This window comes from Pseudochaenichthys georgianus, chromosome 23 (assembly GCF_902827115.2).
Source record: "Pseudochaenichthys georgianus chromosome 23, fPseGeo1.2, whole genome shotgun sequence".
In the NCBI taxonomy this organism is placed as follows: Eukaryota; Metazoa; Chordata; class Actinopteri; order Perciformes; family Channichthyidae; genus Pseudochaenichthys; species Pseudochaenichthys georgianus.
The window spans coordinates 13,473,995-13,489,211 of record NC_047525.1 but is presented as its reverse complement, the minus strand read 5'-3'; the positions used below and the strand labels follow the sequence as shown (position 1 = coordinate 13,489,211).

The following is a 15,217-nucleotide window of genomic DNA, read 5'->3' as shown; positions in this document are numbered from 1 at the left end:
GTATGAATATACTGTACTGGTATTTACTGTGTTTCTGGCTAACTACTAAGTATTAAAGATGTGTAGTGTTTTATTTTGAAATTATTTCCGGTCAATTGATTTTGGTTTTCCCAACAGTCGGTCCAATGCCTTTCGCGCCCGCATGAGGCGCACTGATACGAGCGCTTGTCGTTGCTCGCGAGCATGCTGCCGTTGAGAAACGAGCATTGTGGGAATAGTAGTCTTATGCAAAGTTTAGCAACCGGCTAACTACCAACTTCTCAGCGGCATTCTTGACAACTGTCGCCTACAACTTCAGTATGCAACACGGGCTGTGTATAGATGGCGGAGAGCAATGACTGAGGAGTTTGATGAAGATGTGGTATTTGAGGTTGGTATTATAGCCGCTGTTTTTTAAAATTGAAACTTACGGATGCTTTGTCATACCTCCCGAGTTCTGAGGTAACAGACGTTGGGGTTCATTAACGTCAGCTAGCTTACACGGATAGCTTAGCAAGTATGCTAGCTTCACATTAGCAGTCGTTTGCCCCGTTGCCATGTATTGGCAACCCCAAACAAATCAACATATTTGGCCGGCTGCTAACTGTGTTTCTGCCAAGGAGCTTTGGTGGTCATGAGAGGGGGCTGAGCTGTGCCAGTGCGCACATTGTTGTTGGTGTTTCATCATTGCTGGTCTGATAGTTAGAGGTGGGGTGGGGAGGACCAGACCCAATGCGTCGGTTCTGGAGGAAAAAAAACATTGACACACAGGCGCAGCTACGTCTGGGTGGTGACAACATGAGCTGCTGCTTCGTGTGACAATGCATGTGAGTAGCTTTCATTGTTCGACTGGCATTTAGCATGTTATGATTGGTTAATTATAGCTGAGATGCAGCTGTGCACAAAAACACAGCAGCAGAGGTTCCTCCAGCAGCTGGGGGAGAAATGGGTCAGACATCTTTGGACAAATTCTAGCATGGGATGTTTTCCTCCTCTGCTTATTTCGTGGCTGATTTCATTCTGAGCTTTCTTTGTTTGGATAAGAACCATCATTGCCTTTATGTATTCCTCTATGAGGAAATAGGATTATGATCTGATGATTTGTATGAGGAATTTACAGATTCACATATGAAGGCACTTTACAGCATTCCTCGCAGAGCAGAAAGCTGCATTGATGAAAGATGGTAGGCTTGGGAATATATTGGTGCCTCCACTGTATCTGACCCTGAGGGAAAGTAGACTGGTTTGACGAATCAGTTTCCTCACTTAGAAGTGTCATGACACCTTTGGATTCACACTGAGGGGAAACCAGCTAAACTTGCTTCAGCCTTGTGACCGTTTTCATCTCCTGTACTCCAGTCTGGCAAAGTCTCTTGCTTCCCCAATTTCTCAACTACTTCTCAATCTGTCTCTCTTTCTCTCTGCAGAACTCCCCTCTTTTCCAGTACCTGCATGATCTAGGGCACACAGACTTTGAGGCATGTCCAACGGCATCACAGGAGGACGAATATGGCGGAGACCTCACCCCTTCCGACGAAGATCCACACAAAACTTCAGTGAGTTTCTCCAATTCTCAACACAGACATCACACAAGCCTGTCCTCAACCCTAACACTGTCCACTCTTAAAGTAATCGACTATATTTATAACATGGATCATCAATCTAACTTCATCTGTGGTATCCCAAATTATAAATAAAAAACAATAACAATACTTAAAAAAAAAGTGTAGGCTTCATTTTGATATGGAGAAACACGGCAGTGATTCTGGGAAATGTGAAAGGCATTTTCTGACTTTTTATAAACAAATACATCTAGAAAAATTCCCATCACTATTCAAATACTGTCCCTGACCGGGGGCAATGTGTCAAATTAATTACTTTCTGTGTGACGGCACAAACAACCGTCACACAGAAAGTAATTAATTTGACTATTGACTCCAAATAGCAACACATATTGACACAACCTCTGACAGACTGTTGTGTGCACTGGATTACCATATGCTTCACTATAATCTGACAAGACATGGCATCACGGGCTCTCCACTCACTGATGCAGGTAGATGCAGGTATTTTGCGTTGCATGTTCTTTACTCTGTAATCACACAGCACATGTTCTGATTTTAGAAGAGATAGTGTAATGCCATTACAGCGACTCTGCACTCTGTGTGACGTTATTCCTGCCTCTGTGAGCATCCTCCTACTTTGTATCGTGTCTTTAACCGTCAATCGAGTTGACTTGTGATTCATACAGACGATTATTATGTCCTGGGAAGCTCAGGATCACATGACTCTTCCTCTCCTCGCCCTCGCCCTCCCCCTCCCCTCCTCTTACGATGGGAAACAGTTTTATGTTTGTTTCGCTCAGGAACTTTCCGTCTGTGTCATGCTTCCTCTCTGGCACGCTGTTGTTCTAAGGAGTAAAGGAGGAAGAGGATTCAGATGGGACAGGAAAGCCTTCGTGTCGTCCCTGTGTGACCAGCTTCCTGCAGCTCAGATAAAGTCGGAGCCGAAGCAAAACACCTTTTCCACGTAGACAGACCATAACTTATCTCTCTTTATATTACTGTTAAATGGTCTTACTGATTAGGGCTCACATGCAACATTTGTGGTACAGTATGTGTGCATGTCCTTGACGGTTGGCCTGTTATATATAACTGACATTTATAGAGGTCATTTGAATGATTTTACATGTGGAAGCTGGTGATATTTCAGGAACATGGAGGATAAGCCAAAAACGTATGCAAGTGGGAGAGTAATCACTAGGCGGCAGGTGAAAATCTCCAAACAACAAGTATTAAAGAAAATGAGGAGAACAATTATTTTTGAAAGGATGGAGCACTTCAATTTGGGCATGCCTGCCTGGAAAAAACACTAAGTTAGTTTGAATTGTTTCCAGTCATTGTGCTATGCTAAGCTAAACATATCCTTCTCTAGCTTTGGGCAAATATGAGAATCGTATCAATTCAACAGCTGTCCGTGCAGAGTCTGTCCGTTCTCTCAGCACAGTGTCTGCATGTTGGAGTGTGTCTGTGTGACGGCAGGAGAATACTGATGAGCAAGAACTGACGGTGACTGGATATAATACAGTAGCGAGAGTGCATCCATCTGTGAGTTAATCTGTACGGCGCTTACATCATCTCTGTGGTGGTATTGAGCTGCTTTGATGCTACAGAGAATGTTAGAAGCAGGGGTTTGTGACCTACTTCAAAGCTGATGAGCGAGAATGCCCAGTCCTGAAACTAGGGATGCATATTGTTGACTTTTTTTACGATACCGATACCACTGAACGATACCGATACTCAACCGATACATATCGTGATACTTTGAAAATGTATCATCCCACAATTACTCCCATGAAGTGCTTTACGATATAATTAACATGTCAAATGAATATTAAATTCAATTGTGAGACTTCTTGGACCTTTTAGTACTGAACAAACAATGAAAGATACATAAAAAATGTGAAGAAAACGGCCATCAGGTGTGCCGCGTGAATAGCACATCTTGTCAATGCAAACAGACCGTTATAGCACCGTTATAATTAATGTTAAACCTGAGATTCAACTAGAGAACAAATACATAATAGAATAATGGTCATGAGATCACAACAAATCTCATCTTTAAAATCAACATTTACCTTCACTGGTGAGAGCAAACAAATCCCATCACAGTCCTTTTTATGGGACTTTTACCTTTCTAGTATTGAACAAACAATGAAAAATACATAAAATATGAAGAAAAACGATTATGCAATCTAATTTACGGGCCACGGACTCACTTTTTAAAAAAAAAAAAATTTGTATATAAAAGTATCGAAACCGGATCTGATTTCGGTACGGTATACCGTAGCCACCAGTAACCGGTATTTCGGTAATACCGGATACCGGTATGCATCCCTACCTGAAATTCAATCTCAAATCACTCATCAATATTAGTGCCACTAATAACAGTTTTGCTTTAACCTCTAGAAGAGAGGTCAGCTAGCCCAGTATGGATCAATAACCCCTGGAGCAAACTACAGGATGTTGTGATGATGGTTTCTCAACAGAATCCTTCAAAATGAATCCCATTTTCAAACAAAGCATTTCCCACATGCCATAAAGCACTCTCAGCAGATTAGAGATTTTTCTTCCTGATTACAAATTACATGGTTTGGAATTTCTATTAGGCTGTTAAGCACCTTCAAGAAAAACCTGCAACAAACAATTCAAACAGCCTGAGCTTTGTCACGGTATGCATGGAAATATCAAAACACTTAAAAAGTGAAAGTCCACGTTAGAAACTCTAAAGAAGCAAGAAATAAAACTGAAGTGTGTTTGTGTGTGCTTCTTTGTCTCCAAAGAAAGACGTTCTAAAACTAAAATAATCCTCTGTCAACAAGTTGTATGGATGTTGAAAGGAAAAACGTTTAGTTATACACAGAATTTAACAAATTGATGTGGTCATGTGGTTTGTGTGCCGCTGCAGAGCTAAAAAAGACCTGGATACATGTTTGTACGCACACACATTGCACTTATTGTTGCCGCCTGAATGAGATGGTCTCCTGGGATACTCCTTTTCACTGTGAGTGTGTACTTGTTTGTTATTTAATGGGTGTGTGATTCCTGGAAAATAAACCCAAGCTAAAAGAAGCACAGCAGAATGACTGAGATCTTCAGGTGAATCATTTCGTTCTTCAATGGAATATATTTAGCTGATTTACTGGGGCTTTCCCTGGGCATACAATGATAGAAAGCCCTGCAAAACTGTAATGTCACCATTACCTAATTGACAGCAAATTAACCTTTCCCCTTTGTGTGATTTGCAGGGCGGTCGCCTATGGAGACTGGCTGAAGCGTTGTGGAGATGGAGTCCGAATCAGCAGGCTGCATCTCGTAAGATGGGCCAGCAGCTGGTAGGTAGCATTTGAAACGGAAAGGAATGCTGGCACTAAAACCAGCACTACACTTAGTTTTATATTTAAATGCACTTTCTTTTTTTCATGCGTTTCTCTTTCTCTTGTAGGATGGTGTATTCGGCCAGTACTCGGTGAAGTGCATTCTGGACCAGGATGTGCTGCTGCAGGAGGACGTGGAGCTCATCGAGCTGTTGGACCCCAGTCTGCTGACCCTCAGCTCGTCTGCCTCCGGATCATCAAGCCGAGCGAGCACTCTGCCCCGACCCAGCCTCATCGCCAAGCCCTCCCTACGGTACTGAGTTAGCTAACAGACCAGAGAATATCATGCATTCTAATACCATGAAAGCACAAACTGAAACTATGGCCTCTAAAACAATACTAAAATTAAACATTTGAAAAATTCTACTTTTTGGAATGAAACATTTCTCATTCCAAAATCAAGATTTAGATGTACAATATCCCAACTGGGGATCACTAAATTGAATCTAATCAAATTTATCCTTCACTACATCCGTCCGGAAGCTTGTTCCATAGTATGATAGTTTATATCATTTCACACCTATTGTCTTTTTGGATTTTTTCTGCAAATATGTAAGTGGAACAAGATCTTAAACTAAATCATGATCCATATCCTGATATCCAATTGTGTTAATGTGTACATTTTCCAGGATCTATTTTTAGTACAGTGATCTGTTAATTTTAAAGATAGGCTTAAATTAACGAGTAATGGCGTCATTATAGCAAATGACTCCCTGTGTCTTGTTAATTACCTTTGACATGTAAAACTGATACGTTTTCCTTTGCTCTCCTCCCTCAGGGACATGGCGGGGCTGGTGGGCCTGGCTGTGGTGCTGCTGGGGCTCTGCTCCGTGTCTGGGGGCTTGTGGTCGCTGGCTGCGGCCCCGTGGGGCCTGGCCCTGCTGGGCTGGGGGGGGCTGAGGGGGGTCACACTGTGGAGACAGGGCCGCATGGAGAGAGCCGTCCACACGCGGGCCGCGCAGCTTCAGACTCTCGTCCACAACAGTAAGACTCTGACCGGGCTGTCCCGCAAAGCCCTGCGCCTGGTGCAGGAGACGGAGGTCATCTCCAGAGGGTTCACCCTGTAAGTATGCTCCTTTAATTCTATATTACACCCAATCACATAATGTTCTTGTCATGTCTCTAACTGTCACTGCTTGATCCTAGCTCAGTTCATTAGCTTACATCAGGTGATGTGTCTAGGTGTTTTCTATTCGTGTAAACACTTGTTAGGGACCTATTTGTCTCTCTGTATTTAAAGATTAGGCTGTATCTATAACAACACACTAAAGGATTATACTGCAACTTCAGTTTTTGTACAAATTACTAATATCCCATGTTTAGCTTTAGATGTGCTGCTAGGTGGATTTTGCTACATTTGGACACAGCCTGGCTAGCTCTTGATCCTGGAAAAGGATCTAACAGCTTAGTTAAGATTAGATAACCAGCAGCAGTTGTATTTTCATATTTACCACACCGCCATGAGGGCTGGTGTCACTCCTGGACAAAGGCAATTAAGCGTATATTTGATTTAAATTATAATCAATTTAATTTGTAAAGCACTTGTAAAGTGCCTTATTGAAAAACATACAATTGTATACATAAAAAAGCAAGTAAAAACAGAGAACATAAGACCTGAATAATAACTTATATTAAAATAGGAGAACAAAAAGGGATTACAAACTAGTAAAACTGAAAGAACAACTCTTAAAATGCCTTCCTAAAAAAGTTAGCTTTGAGTTATCTGAACAAAGGTGCTGTGTTTGCTAAGATAAGTAAGTAAATACTTCCTTTACCGGCATGTCATATTGTCTTGTGCCCTGTGTCGTGCTCGTTGTCTCTGTTTGTTGGTTTTGTCATGTATGTGTTGTCTTCAGTGATGTTTTGTTCAGTGTTGTGTGTGCCCCTCGCCTCTTTGGGACGTCTCCACAGTTGTATCACATTTCACTTGTCAAGTTTGCTCGACAGGGTGAGTGCAGCCGGCTCCTTTAGCAGGGCGGGACCGGGGGTGGTGCCACGAGGCCAGCAGCTGATCGGACTGAGGAAGGCTCTGTACCGGGCCCTCCGCACGGCCTTCAGAGCCTCACGTAGAGCCACCTGTCACATGCTCAAGGCATATCCTTATACCTGAAAGGAAAGACACGATTACTCATATAAGTTCAACTTCATGACACAAATAGGTGCTCACATTGTTTTAGTGAAAGTGCAATGAGTCCTTAACTCCTCCTAACGTTCCCTCTGAACTCTGAGATTGATAATGTGACCAACTACGTGTCTGCGGTGCCTCTGAAGGAGCTGGGGCTCGGCCTGGGGATCGAGCACCTGGGGGACGAGCAGGCCCAGGAGCTGACGGACGACTACAGCCTGCCGGCCCTGAAGGTAAGGCTGGCTAGCAGGGCGAGATGTTTCCCATCTATTTAAGCTTAGAGGTTGCTGGTAGCCTCAGCCATGGGTGCATTATGAGACAATTGTGGACACGCATGCAAAAGACCCCATTGACTATCCTACATAAGATGGACTCAATTGATGTTTAGCCTCTTTTTGTAATTGTTTTATGTGTCTTCGTCTCTTAATTTAGTGTGTTTTGTGGTCTTATTGTATCTTTTAGTCTTTTTGTAGTTGTTTCCTATCTATTTGTAGACGCCTTATGTTTTTTTGGTCATAATGAATGTCTCTTCCTGGCTGGTAAGCATCTACTTGAGTGACTTTCGGTTGGTTATGCGCGTAGGGCCATGAAACTTTAGACCACTGGACCTTTACCCTGTAGGCCCGTTCAGTAATCCCTCCATGGCCTCGGCTTACAGACATTAGAGCAGGAATGAACTTCTCATCTAGCTTTCAATAAGAAAGAGAAAAAGCTTAATGTTAATCCTCTTCATCCATGTATCTGCTGTCTATCCTGTAAGCTCAATGTCTTGCAGAAACTTAGTTTTCTCACAGTAAAAAATGGACGGTTAGAGAAGCCAAAAAGAGGAGTTTTCTGGTTTAAGAATGATGTGTTATTGTTCTCCTGTAGATGCTGTTCCAGCTGTGGGTGGGACAGAGCTCTGAATGTTTCCGTCGCATGGCTCTTCTCCTGTCACCCCGAAGAATCGAGGATCCAGAAGAGGGTACGCCCCACGGAGACACATCACCTTCTCCTCCTCCTCCTCCTCCTCCTCCTCCTCCTCCTGCCCCCCCACTGCACCGCTCCATTGTGGCGGTGACGGAGCCCCTCCATCACGCTCTGGCCAGCTGCCTCTGCGAAGTGCAGCGCAGCTTTGACTTCCATCGACACTTTGAGACACAGCTGAGGACCCCGACGGGCTCCGACAAGACGGGGACAGTCAGGGAGAAATGCAGAGAGCTCAACACCCTGCACACCTCCATCAGAAGCCTACAGCTGCACCTCAAGGCCCTGCTCAGCGAGTGAGACACACACACACACACACACACACACACACGCACACGCACGCGCACGCATAGGCTTGTCACGATAATTTATTTTGTTGGACAATACATTTTCCCGGAAATTATTGCGATAAACGATAATATTGTCGGCACCGTTGTAAGACCATTTTAGACCACTGACATAATGATAATATATAATAATAATTCAAGTACATCCTTTCAAACAGAACTTTTTGTTGAACATTCAACATTGCAAATGAAATGTGAAATAATATTCAAATATATAAATTAATATATAAAACAAATGCATTTAATTATAACAAATTAATTAAAATTACACACAACCAAAACAATCAATTAAATAGACTCAGGCTGGAAAACAGAGCTCTCTCTCTCATGTACATATATTAGGGCTGTCAAACGATTAACATTTTTAATCAGATTAATCACAGCTTAAAAATGAATTAATCATGATTAATCACCATTCGAACTATGTCCAAAATATGCCATTTATTTATGTATATTGTTGTGGGAATGGAAAGATAAATGAAAGCAGGCGGATATATCCATTTAACATACAGTATGTATGCTTATTATAACATTTTTCTGCGTGTCAAAATGAAAGACAACCCACACACCTATCAATCATCAAACCGTGGGGTCTTAATTCATTACGTGTTGATTTCTATCAACGGGGGGGTACTTCAGGAAAGTCGACAGAGGGGGGGGGCGCGCTAGTGGAGTACTTCGTGACCACAGAGTGTGAACGTTGTGATCAGCTGTTTTAGCGCAGTTCTCCAGTGAAGGGGGGAGTCTCCCTCCGCAGCCGGTTGGCGTAGTTTTGGCACAGTTCCGTTGTACAGACCGACGTTAACAGCAGCCCTGTCTGTGCACACGGAGACCGACTCTGTCGTCCGGTGATCTAACCGCCTTCTGGAAAAGCTTCACAAGTACGTCGGTACGTAAATGCGCTTTGTGACACAAGTGACGGTACGCATTTCAGATTACGCACATAACCTGCGTACCAGTTATGTGCACCCCTGTACCAGAGCCATATTATTACTATTATATGGCTCTGCCCTGTACTACAGCAAGAGTATTCTCCGTCGGGACTTCCTGCAACAACACCACGCCGTTATCAAAGATGTTCTATTGAGAAGACGATCACTACGTGACAAAAGTTTTCAAAACCGTGGCTACTGAAATCAATCTTACTAACTGCTGTCTGTGCAATTTACTCCGCGAGTTGGCAGACTTTATTTTGCTTACTTTAACATAATTTTTCATGGTGGGGCTGAGCCATTTCTTGGTATGGGTGTAGCCTACCCCAGCCATACCCTGGCGCTGCCACTGGTGGTACGTATGGGGCGGGCCATTCTGCACATGCGTTAAATATTTTAACGCAATTAATTCAAAAAATTAATTACCGCCGTTAACGCGATAATTTTGACAGCACTAACATATATATATATATATATATATATATATATATATATATATACGGCAATGTATCGAGCTCAGAAAAGTTATCGAGTCCATTTCTATTTATTGTACGATAAGTCAATTTATTGATTATCGCGACAGGCCTACACACACACACACACACATACACTCACACACACACACACACACACACACACACACACACACACACACACACACACACACACACACACACACACACACACACACACACACACACACACACACACACACACACACACACACACAGTCCTGACTGCCCTCATTGTACACTTGGATAACTGGAGATGAGAGTTTAATGATCAGTGAGGGGAAACTGGGTCATCCCACCAGCAAAGCAGTAATGACATGTAGTTATGCTCGAGTGGTGGCAGAGATATACTCGTGTCTGAAAGTAAGTCATGAGGATTGCAACATTTCTATCGTTTTCAAGGATTACAACATTGTACAAATGTAATTTACACCGAGAAAATCAGAAAAAGCTTTAAGTGGACAAGATCGTTCTTGTCAAATACAGTGTATATATATAATACATAAATTGATTCCCAGACTCAAGTCGGGAAAGTGCCCCAACATCAGAGTTTCACATTGAAGCCATAACAAGTAAGTGTAGTGGAGATTTTAAGATCAGCAGGTAAACTTATTTTCTGTTTGTTAATGACAACTTTACCTCCATTTCTGTCTGGATTTCATTTAGTATCAAACGGATTAACATTAAGTTAGAAACAATGACACTAAACCAGTCATGTCTAGCTTCAGTGTCTTTTTCGCTTTCTGTTTCATTTTGCAACATAACATAATGCAGTCAAAGTCATTTCTCACAGGAGTCAGCTGCTTTCAGTCTGTATTGTCAACGCTCCTCGTCCTGTCCTCAGAATGATCATCCTGGAGGACGACCTGGAGAAGCTGATGGTGTCCAAGGAACCGACAGAGTTGACAGTCGAGGGCTACCAGGACCTCAGCCACCGGCTGCACCACCTGCAGCCTCACATGCAGGCCAGCAGTGGCTGCTGGGAGGACACCGTCTGCCAGGTGGAGCGCATGCTCCGACGGGTCAACGCCTGTTCAGGTGAGCTGGCTCTGCACTGTTTAATATGAAGCTCTACACAAAGGGAAAACTCCTGTAGCGTAAATTAGTTTCTGTGGAGGAAATTCTTAAGAGAAACTGATAAATGATTCATGGCCAAAGTGTGTCTTTTGTTATATTTATTAAAGAAAGCCAATATACAATCGAAATCTATCTCAAATGCAGAAACAGAGCAACTTCATTTTCAAGAAGTTCTGCACCCCGAACACAGCTTACAGTCCCACTACATATTCATGAAAGGAAACAGCCAACTGGTCCTACATCCCATCATCAAACCATAAAACCCCCTTGTCCTTAACCATTTGCAAATGCACCTCTTACACTTCCTTTGCCCTCCTGAAATGTAAATCCTAAACATATGTCTCTGTTAAACACATACAAGACTAAAAATACAATTTAACAGAGCAAAAGGCAATCAGAGTATAAGACAATATGTTTTAAAGGATTATATGATAATTTGACACAAGAGTTTCCATTTTTACACAGGGTCTATAATTAATATCTTCTTCCTTTACCATGACTGTTGAGACTTGTAGAGGAAGTAGCTCCTTTGCAATGTAGTGCGAGTACACGCTCTAAGACCAAATTGTTGAGCTCATCTGTTTTTTGGTGCCTTCCCTGCAGGTAATGCTGAGGGTCCGGAGCAGTGTGGCCCCCCTGTAGCTGAGATTCCTGCTCCTCCTCCATCCTACCCGCTCATCCTGGACAGAGACCCTGTGCCTGAAGAGCTGGTAGGATCAATTGTTCCCTTGACATCTTGCATTGTGTGCCTCTATTTATACCTCCTTTGCACCAAGGTTCCCTCACAACCACCCAGACGAATGTCCCTAGTACGGCCTTTAAAACTCACATGTCTTCTTCATCCTCGTTTTTGACTAGGAGTGGGAGGCCTACGTCACCGACTCAGACTCCGACGGTGAAGGCAGAAGCTCTTGGGTGGACATCTTGTCACCGGAGGAGAAGGAGCGGCAGCGTCGGGAGAGGGAGGAGTCCCGCCGCGTCCTGTCCGAGCTCAAATCTGTGCTGGGCTTCCGTGCTTCAGAGGGGGAGAGGATGAAGAGGAAGCAGATGCTCTTCAACGACCAAGGTCTGCACTGACCTGTGTCACCTCATGTTTAAAGATGAGGACATGAGAGTTTGGCTTGTGGTGATTTAGCTTGTATTGTTTTGGGGATTCTTTTTATATGTGTTGTCAAACTAATCGCACAAAACAAATCCTAAATGTAAAATAATCAATGTTTTCCACTGGTTCCACAATGTCACAAATTCTCGGAAAACTACTAAAACTTGAATCAGGGGCCTAACTTATATTTGTCTTCGTCTTACTTGCAGCTGCTGTAACGCCTTCAGGTCGCACTGAGAGTTCAGATCCTGTCACAGAGCCGGCAGACGCTCTGGGATCTGTAGAAAGTGACGATGAAGAAGGAGAAGAAGAAAAAACCCACTTTTCAGAGTGCTCTGCAGGAAGCGAAGGGGAGGAAAGGGAGGAAGGAGAAGTTGGCAGGGTGGGGCCTGACCCGTCCGCAGAGCGACTGACGGAGTTCAGCTGTGGTCCGGAGAAGGAAGGGGATTTGGGGGGGGCTTCAGTGTGCACGAGAGGAGGAGGAGGAGCGTCCGAGCTGCACCAATACGACGGCCTGCTGGAGGGAGGGGAGGGCCACAACGGGCTGGACTGCTTCCTGGAGACAAAAGTCCCCGCTGTCTCCGTCATGGACAGGCTGACGGAGCTCCATGGCTCAGAGGCTCTGAGCTTCAGCTCCGCCCTCGCCGCTCAGGTGGCGGCGCGCTCGCAGACGCTCATCGCCATGAAGGAGCAGACATTCGGAGATGACGACGAGGAGGAGGAAGATGAAGAGGAGAGCGACAGGCGAACCCCTGACAAGGACTTAAATTAAAAAATGCTGCTTTATCCAGACACTGAGCAGAGACTGTATTTATGTTTGATTGTCTTCTATCGTGTTACATTACTGTTTCTGGTGTGGAGGCATTTCAAATACTCCCCCATCCGTCCATTTTCCTGTTCATTACCCGCTGTTAAAACTCAGGTACAAGAACCACTAATACGAAATAAGATCATCCAGTGTCAGAAGACCAAAACGTCTAGATGGCTTGGTGCCATCTTCACTAGGTGTTGAAACAAAGATGTAGGAACAAGATTTTCTCCATACCCGAAAAAAGGGTGTAATAATAGCCTCTTTGAGGAGAAATGGTTTTATTTGCTGGTGCAGTCCAATCTGAGTGTCTGGCAGGACGTTGTTGGCAGGAGGCTTTGAAAGTCTGAGATACAGTGGTACTTCTTTGTGTTCACACAGAAGACAAAGTTTGATGAAAATCTACAATGTAAAACTACTTTGTTACTTGAAAAAAATCTTTAACTCCGAGTTTAACTTAATCTAAATCTTGCCAACAAAATGTAGTTACAGTCTCAAAAGTACTCATAAACCCATTTCAAACAAACAGGATTGCAATACTTGATTTAATGAACTTTCTACTCCTGCAGTTTGTACACTGAATGTGTTTGCGTGAAGAAACGCACTGTCCAGAATTCAAGTTCATGAAAACGACACAAGGAAGCAGCAGGAAGTTGAAGTTGGGCTGCACAATATGAGGAAAATATGCAATCATTTAGTTGAATATTGCAATAATTATATTAATTCCTATACATAATAATAAATGACTTAACTGCTAATACGCAACAAATTACTTGTTGAATTAAAAAAGAGAAGTATGCATTTTTGAATAAATTGAAGTCAAAGGAAAAGACACCAGTACAAAAATAATAGTGGTTGTATTTTAAGGGCAGTTTTTCCCCGATACTCTCTTTAAACTATGCATCGAAATCCCTGGGGGAATTTTGCATATCGTCTTTACGGTGTGTTCATCTCCCAAATTGTCAGTAACAATTAAAAATAAAACCTATATATTGTGCAGCCCTACTCTGCTGAACTTAATTCTTAGTCAAATCGGAAACAATGCTTTCCATATTCACACTCCTTTTTGAACACATCACTATTGTATTGAAGAACTATTAATGAAGACAACAAGTGTTCAGTGTCTGTGTTTACAGGGGCAAGCTCGGAGGATAGACTTGTTTTGACTTGAGACTTTATGGACTGAACTCTGCTGCTGTGAGGCTGAAATTTAAATACCTGTAGTAATAAAAAAGGAGGTTGATTTTCTCATGTGAGGGCAATCTTAAACTTTGTTTCATATGAAGAGCCTGACAGCCCTGATGTTTCCCTCCCCACTCCTCACCCTTTCTTGTCACCAAGTCTGCCTTGTCCTGACCCTTCCCTCACCCTCTCCTCTCTCTGGGTGAGGTTGACCCTCTCCTGCATTTTCCGAAATGAAATAAAATACCATTCTGGAAGTGTTCGATGTATCCTGAAGTCTTTTCTGACGCTCATGTTTCAGAGAATCTCACGCTTAGTGAAAGAGAAACAGGTTGGGTGAGTTACTTGATCTGTTTTGTGGGATTTTGCATTTGTCTCACCCACAGCAGCTGCTGCTCCACTTTAAAGCAGTTCCTGCCTTTGGAGACCTAAACAGAGACCTCATGGACTAAAGACTTAACATGTAAGGGCCCCAGTTATGGGATTGCATTCACCTAAGAAGGGAAACAACATATTTCAGTAACTCTATACCCTTTGAGATTTAAGTTGGGCAATCAACACATAAGACTAAAGCCGTCCACACTGAAAATTTCCTCTGTGCAAATGTGCATCCTCTGGCATAAATGTTCTAAATATAAATAATTACACACCTATATTAAAGAAATCATTTGTATTCGATTATTTACTGTTATATCTTTGCCACCTAGTGGTCAGTGGTGGGACTGACAGATGCTTCTAGCAATATTGAAGGATTTTATTAGGAGATGTTTTTGTGTAAACATTACTTTGCATAACATAGTTTAATATATATATAATGTTAGACACTGCTTTAGAGTTGATAAGTTATTTTGCTCACAGATCACATCTTTTTTTAATTTATTTTTGCTTTGGTAAATGTTGCACTTAAATATTTAAAATGTACATATGTATGCATACATGATGTATTTTGTTTTTAGTGCATTTAATCGGTTTATTTATTTTCTTCATAGGTTATTCCCTCACTAGGATCACTATTCAGTGCACAGGCTCCCATTCAGCTGATTCAGCATGTTTTACTTTGTGCTGCCTTCAGGTTCTCACATCAAGCTCCGATTTCAGGACTAATATATTTAGAAGTCCAGTAATAACGTGGGATTTAAAAATGCAAGTAGTAAGTAAAAAGCACGTTTTGATTGTTATACGTATGTAACAATAAATGCACACGTAGTTGTTACAGTATATATTGTGCTTACGTGATTAATGTTCTTAAAT

At 42.6% G+C, this 15,217-nt stretch overlaps 1 protein-coding gene across 3 annotated transcripts; it reads left to right on the top strand.

Annotated features, from left to right (window-relative positions):
• Window positions 1–173: 173 nt before the first annotated feature.
• On the top strand, window positions 174–14,228 carry vezt (vezatin, adherens junctions transmembrane protein). Of its 3 annotated transcripts, none has more exons than XM_034075256.2 (12): window positions 174–370; window positions 1,407–1,535; window positions 4,787–4,873; window positions 4,984–5,168; window positions 5,694–5,978; window positions 6,863–7,009; window positions 7,126–7,273; window positions 7,911–8,302; window positions 10,642–10,835; window positions 11,478–11,584; window positions 11,733–11,940; window positions 12,186–14,228. In XM_034075256.2, the coding sequence occupies exons 1-12, from the start codon at window positions 335–337 to the stop codon at window positions 12,746–12,748; spliced, it is 2,481 nt and encodes an 826-aa protein (XP_033931147.1). In that variant the 5' UTR covers window positions 174–334; the 3' UTR covers window positions 12,749–14,228. The 3 variants fall into 3 exon arrangements, with proteins under 3 accessions (XP_033931147.1, XP_033931146.1, XP_033931148.1); XM_034075255.2 differs by having other exon boundaries at window positions 6,851–7,009; XM_034075257.2 differs by lacking the exon at window positions 174–370 and adding an exon at window positions 417–806 and having other exon boundaries at window positions 6,851–7,009.
• The last annotated feature ends 989 nt before the right edge of the window (window positions 14,229–15,217 follow it).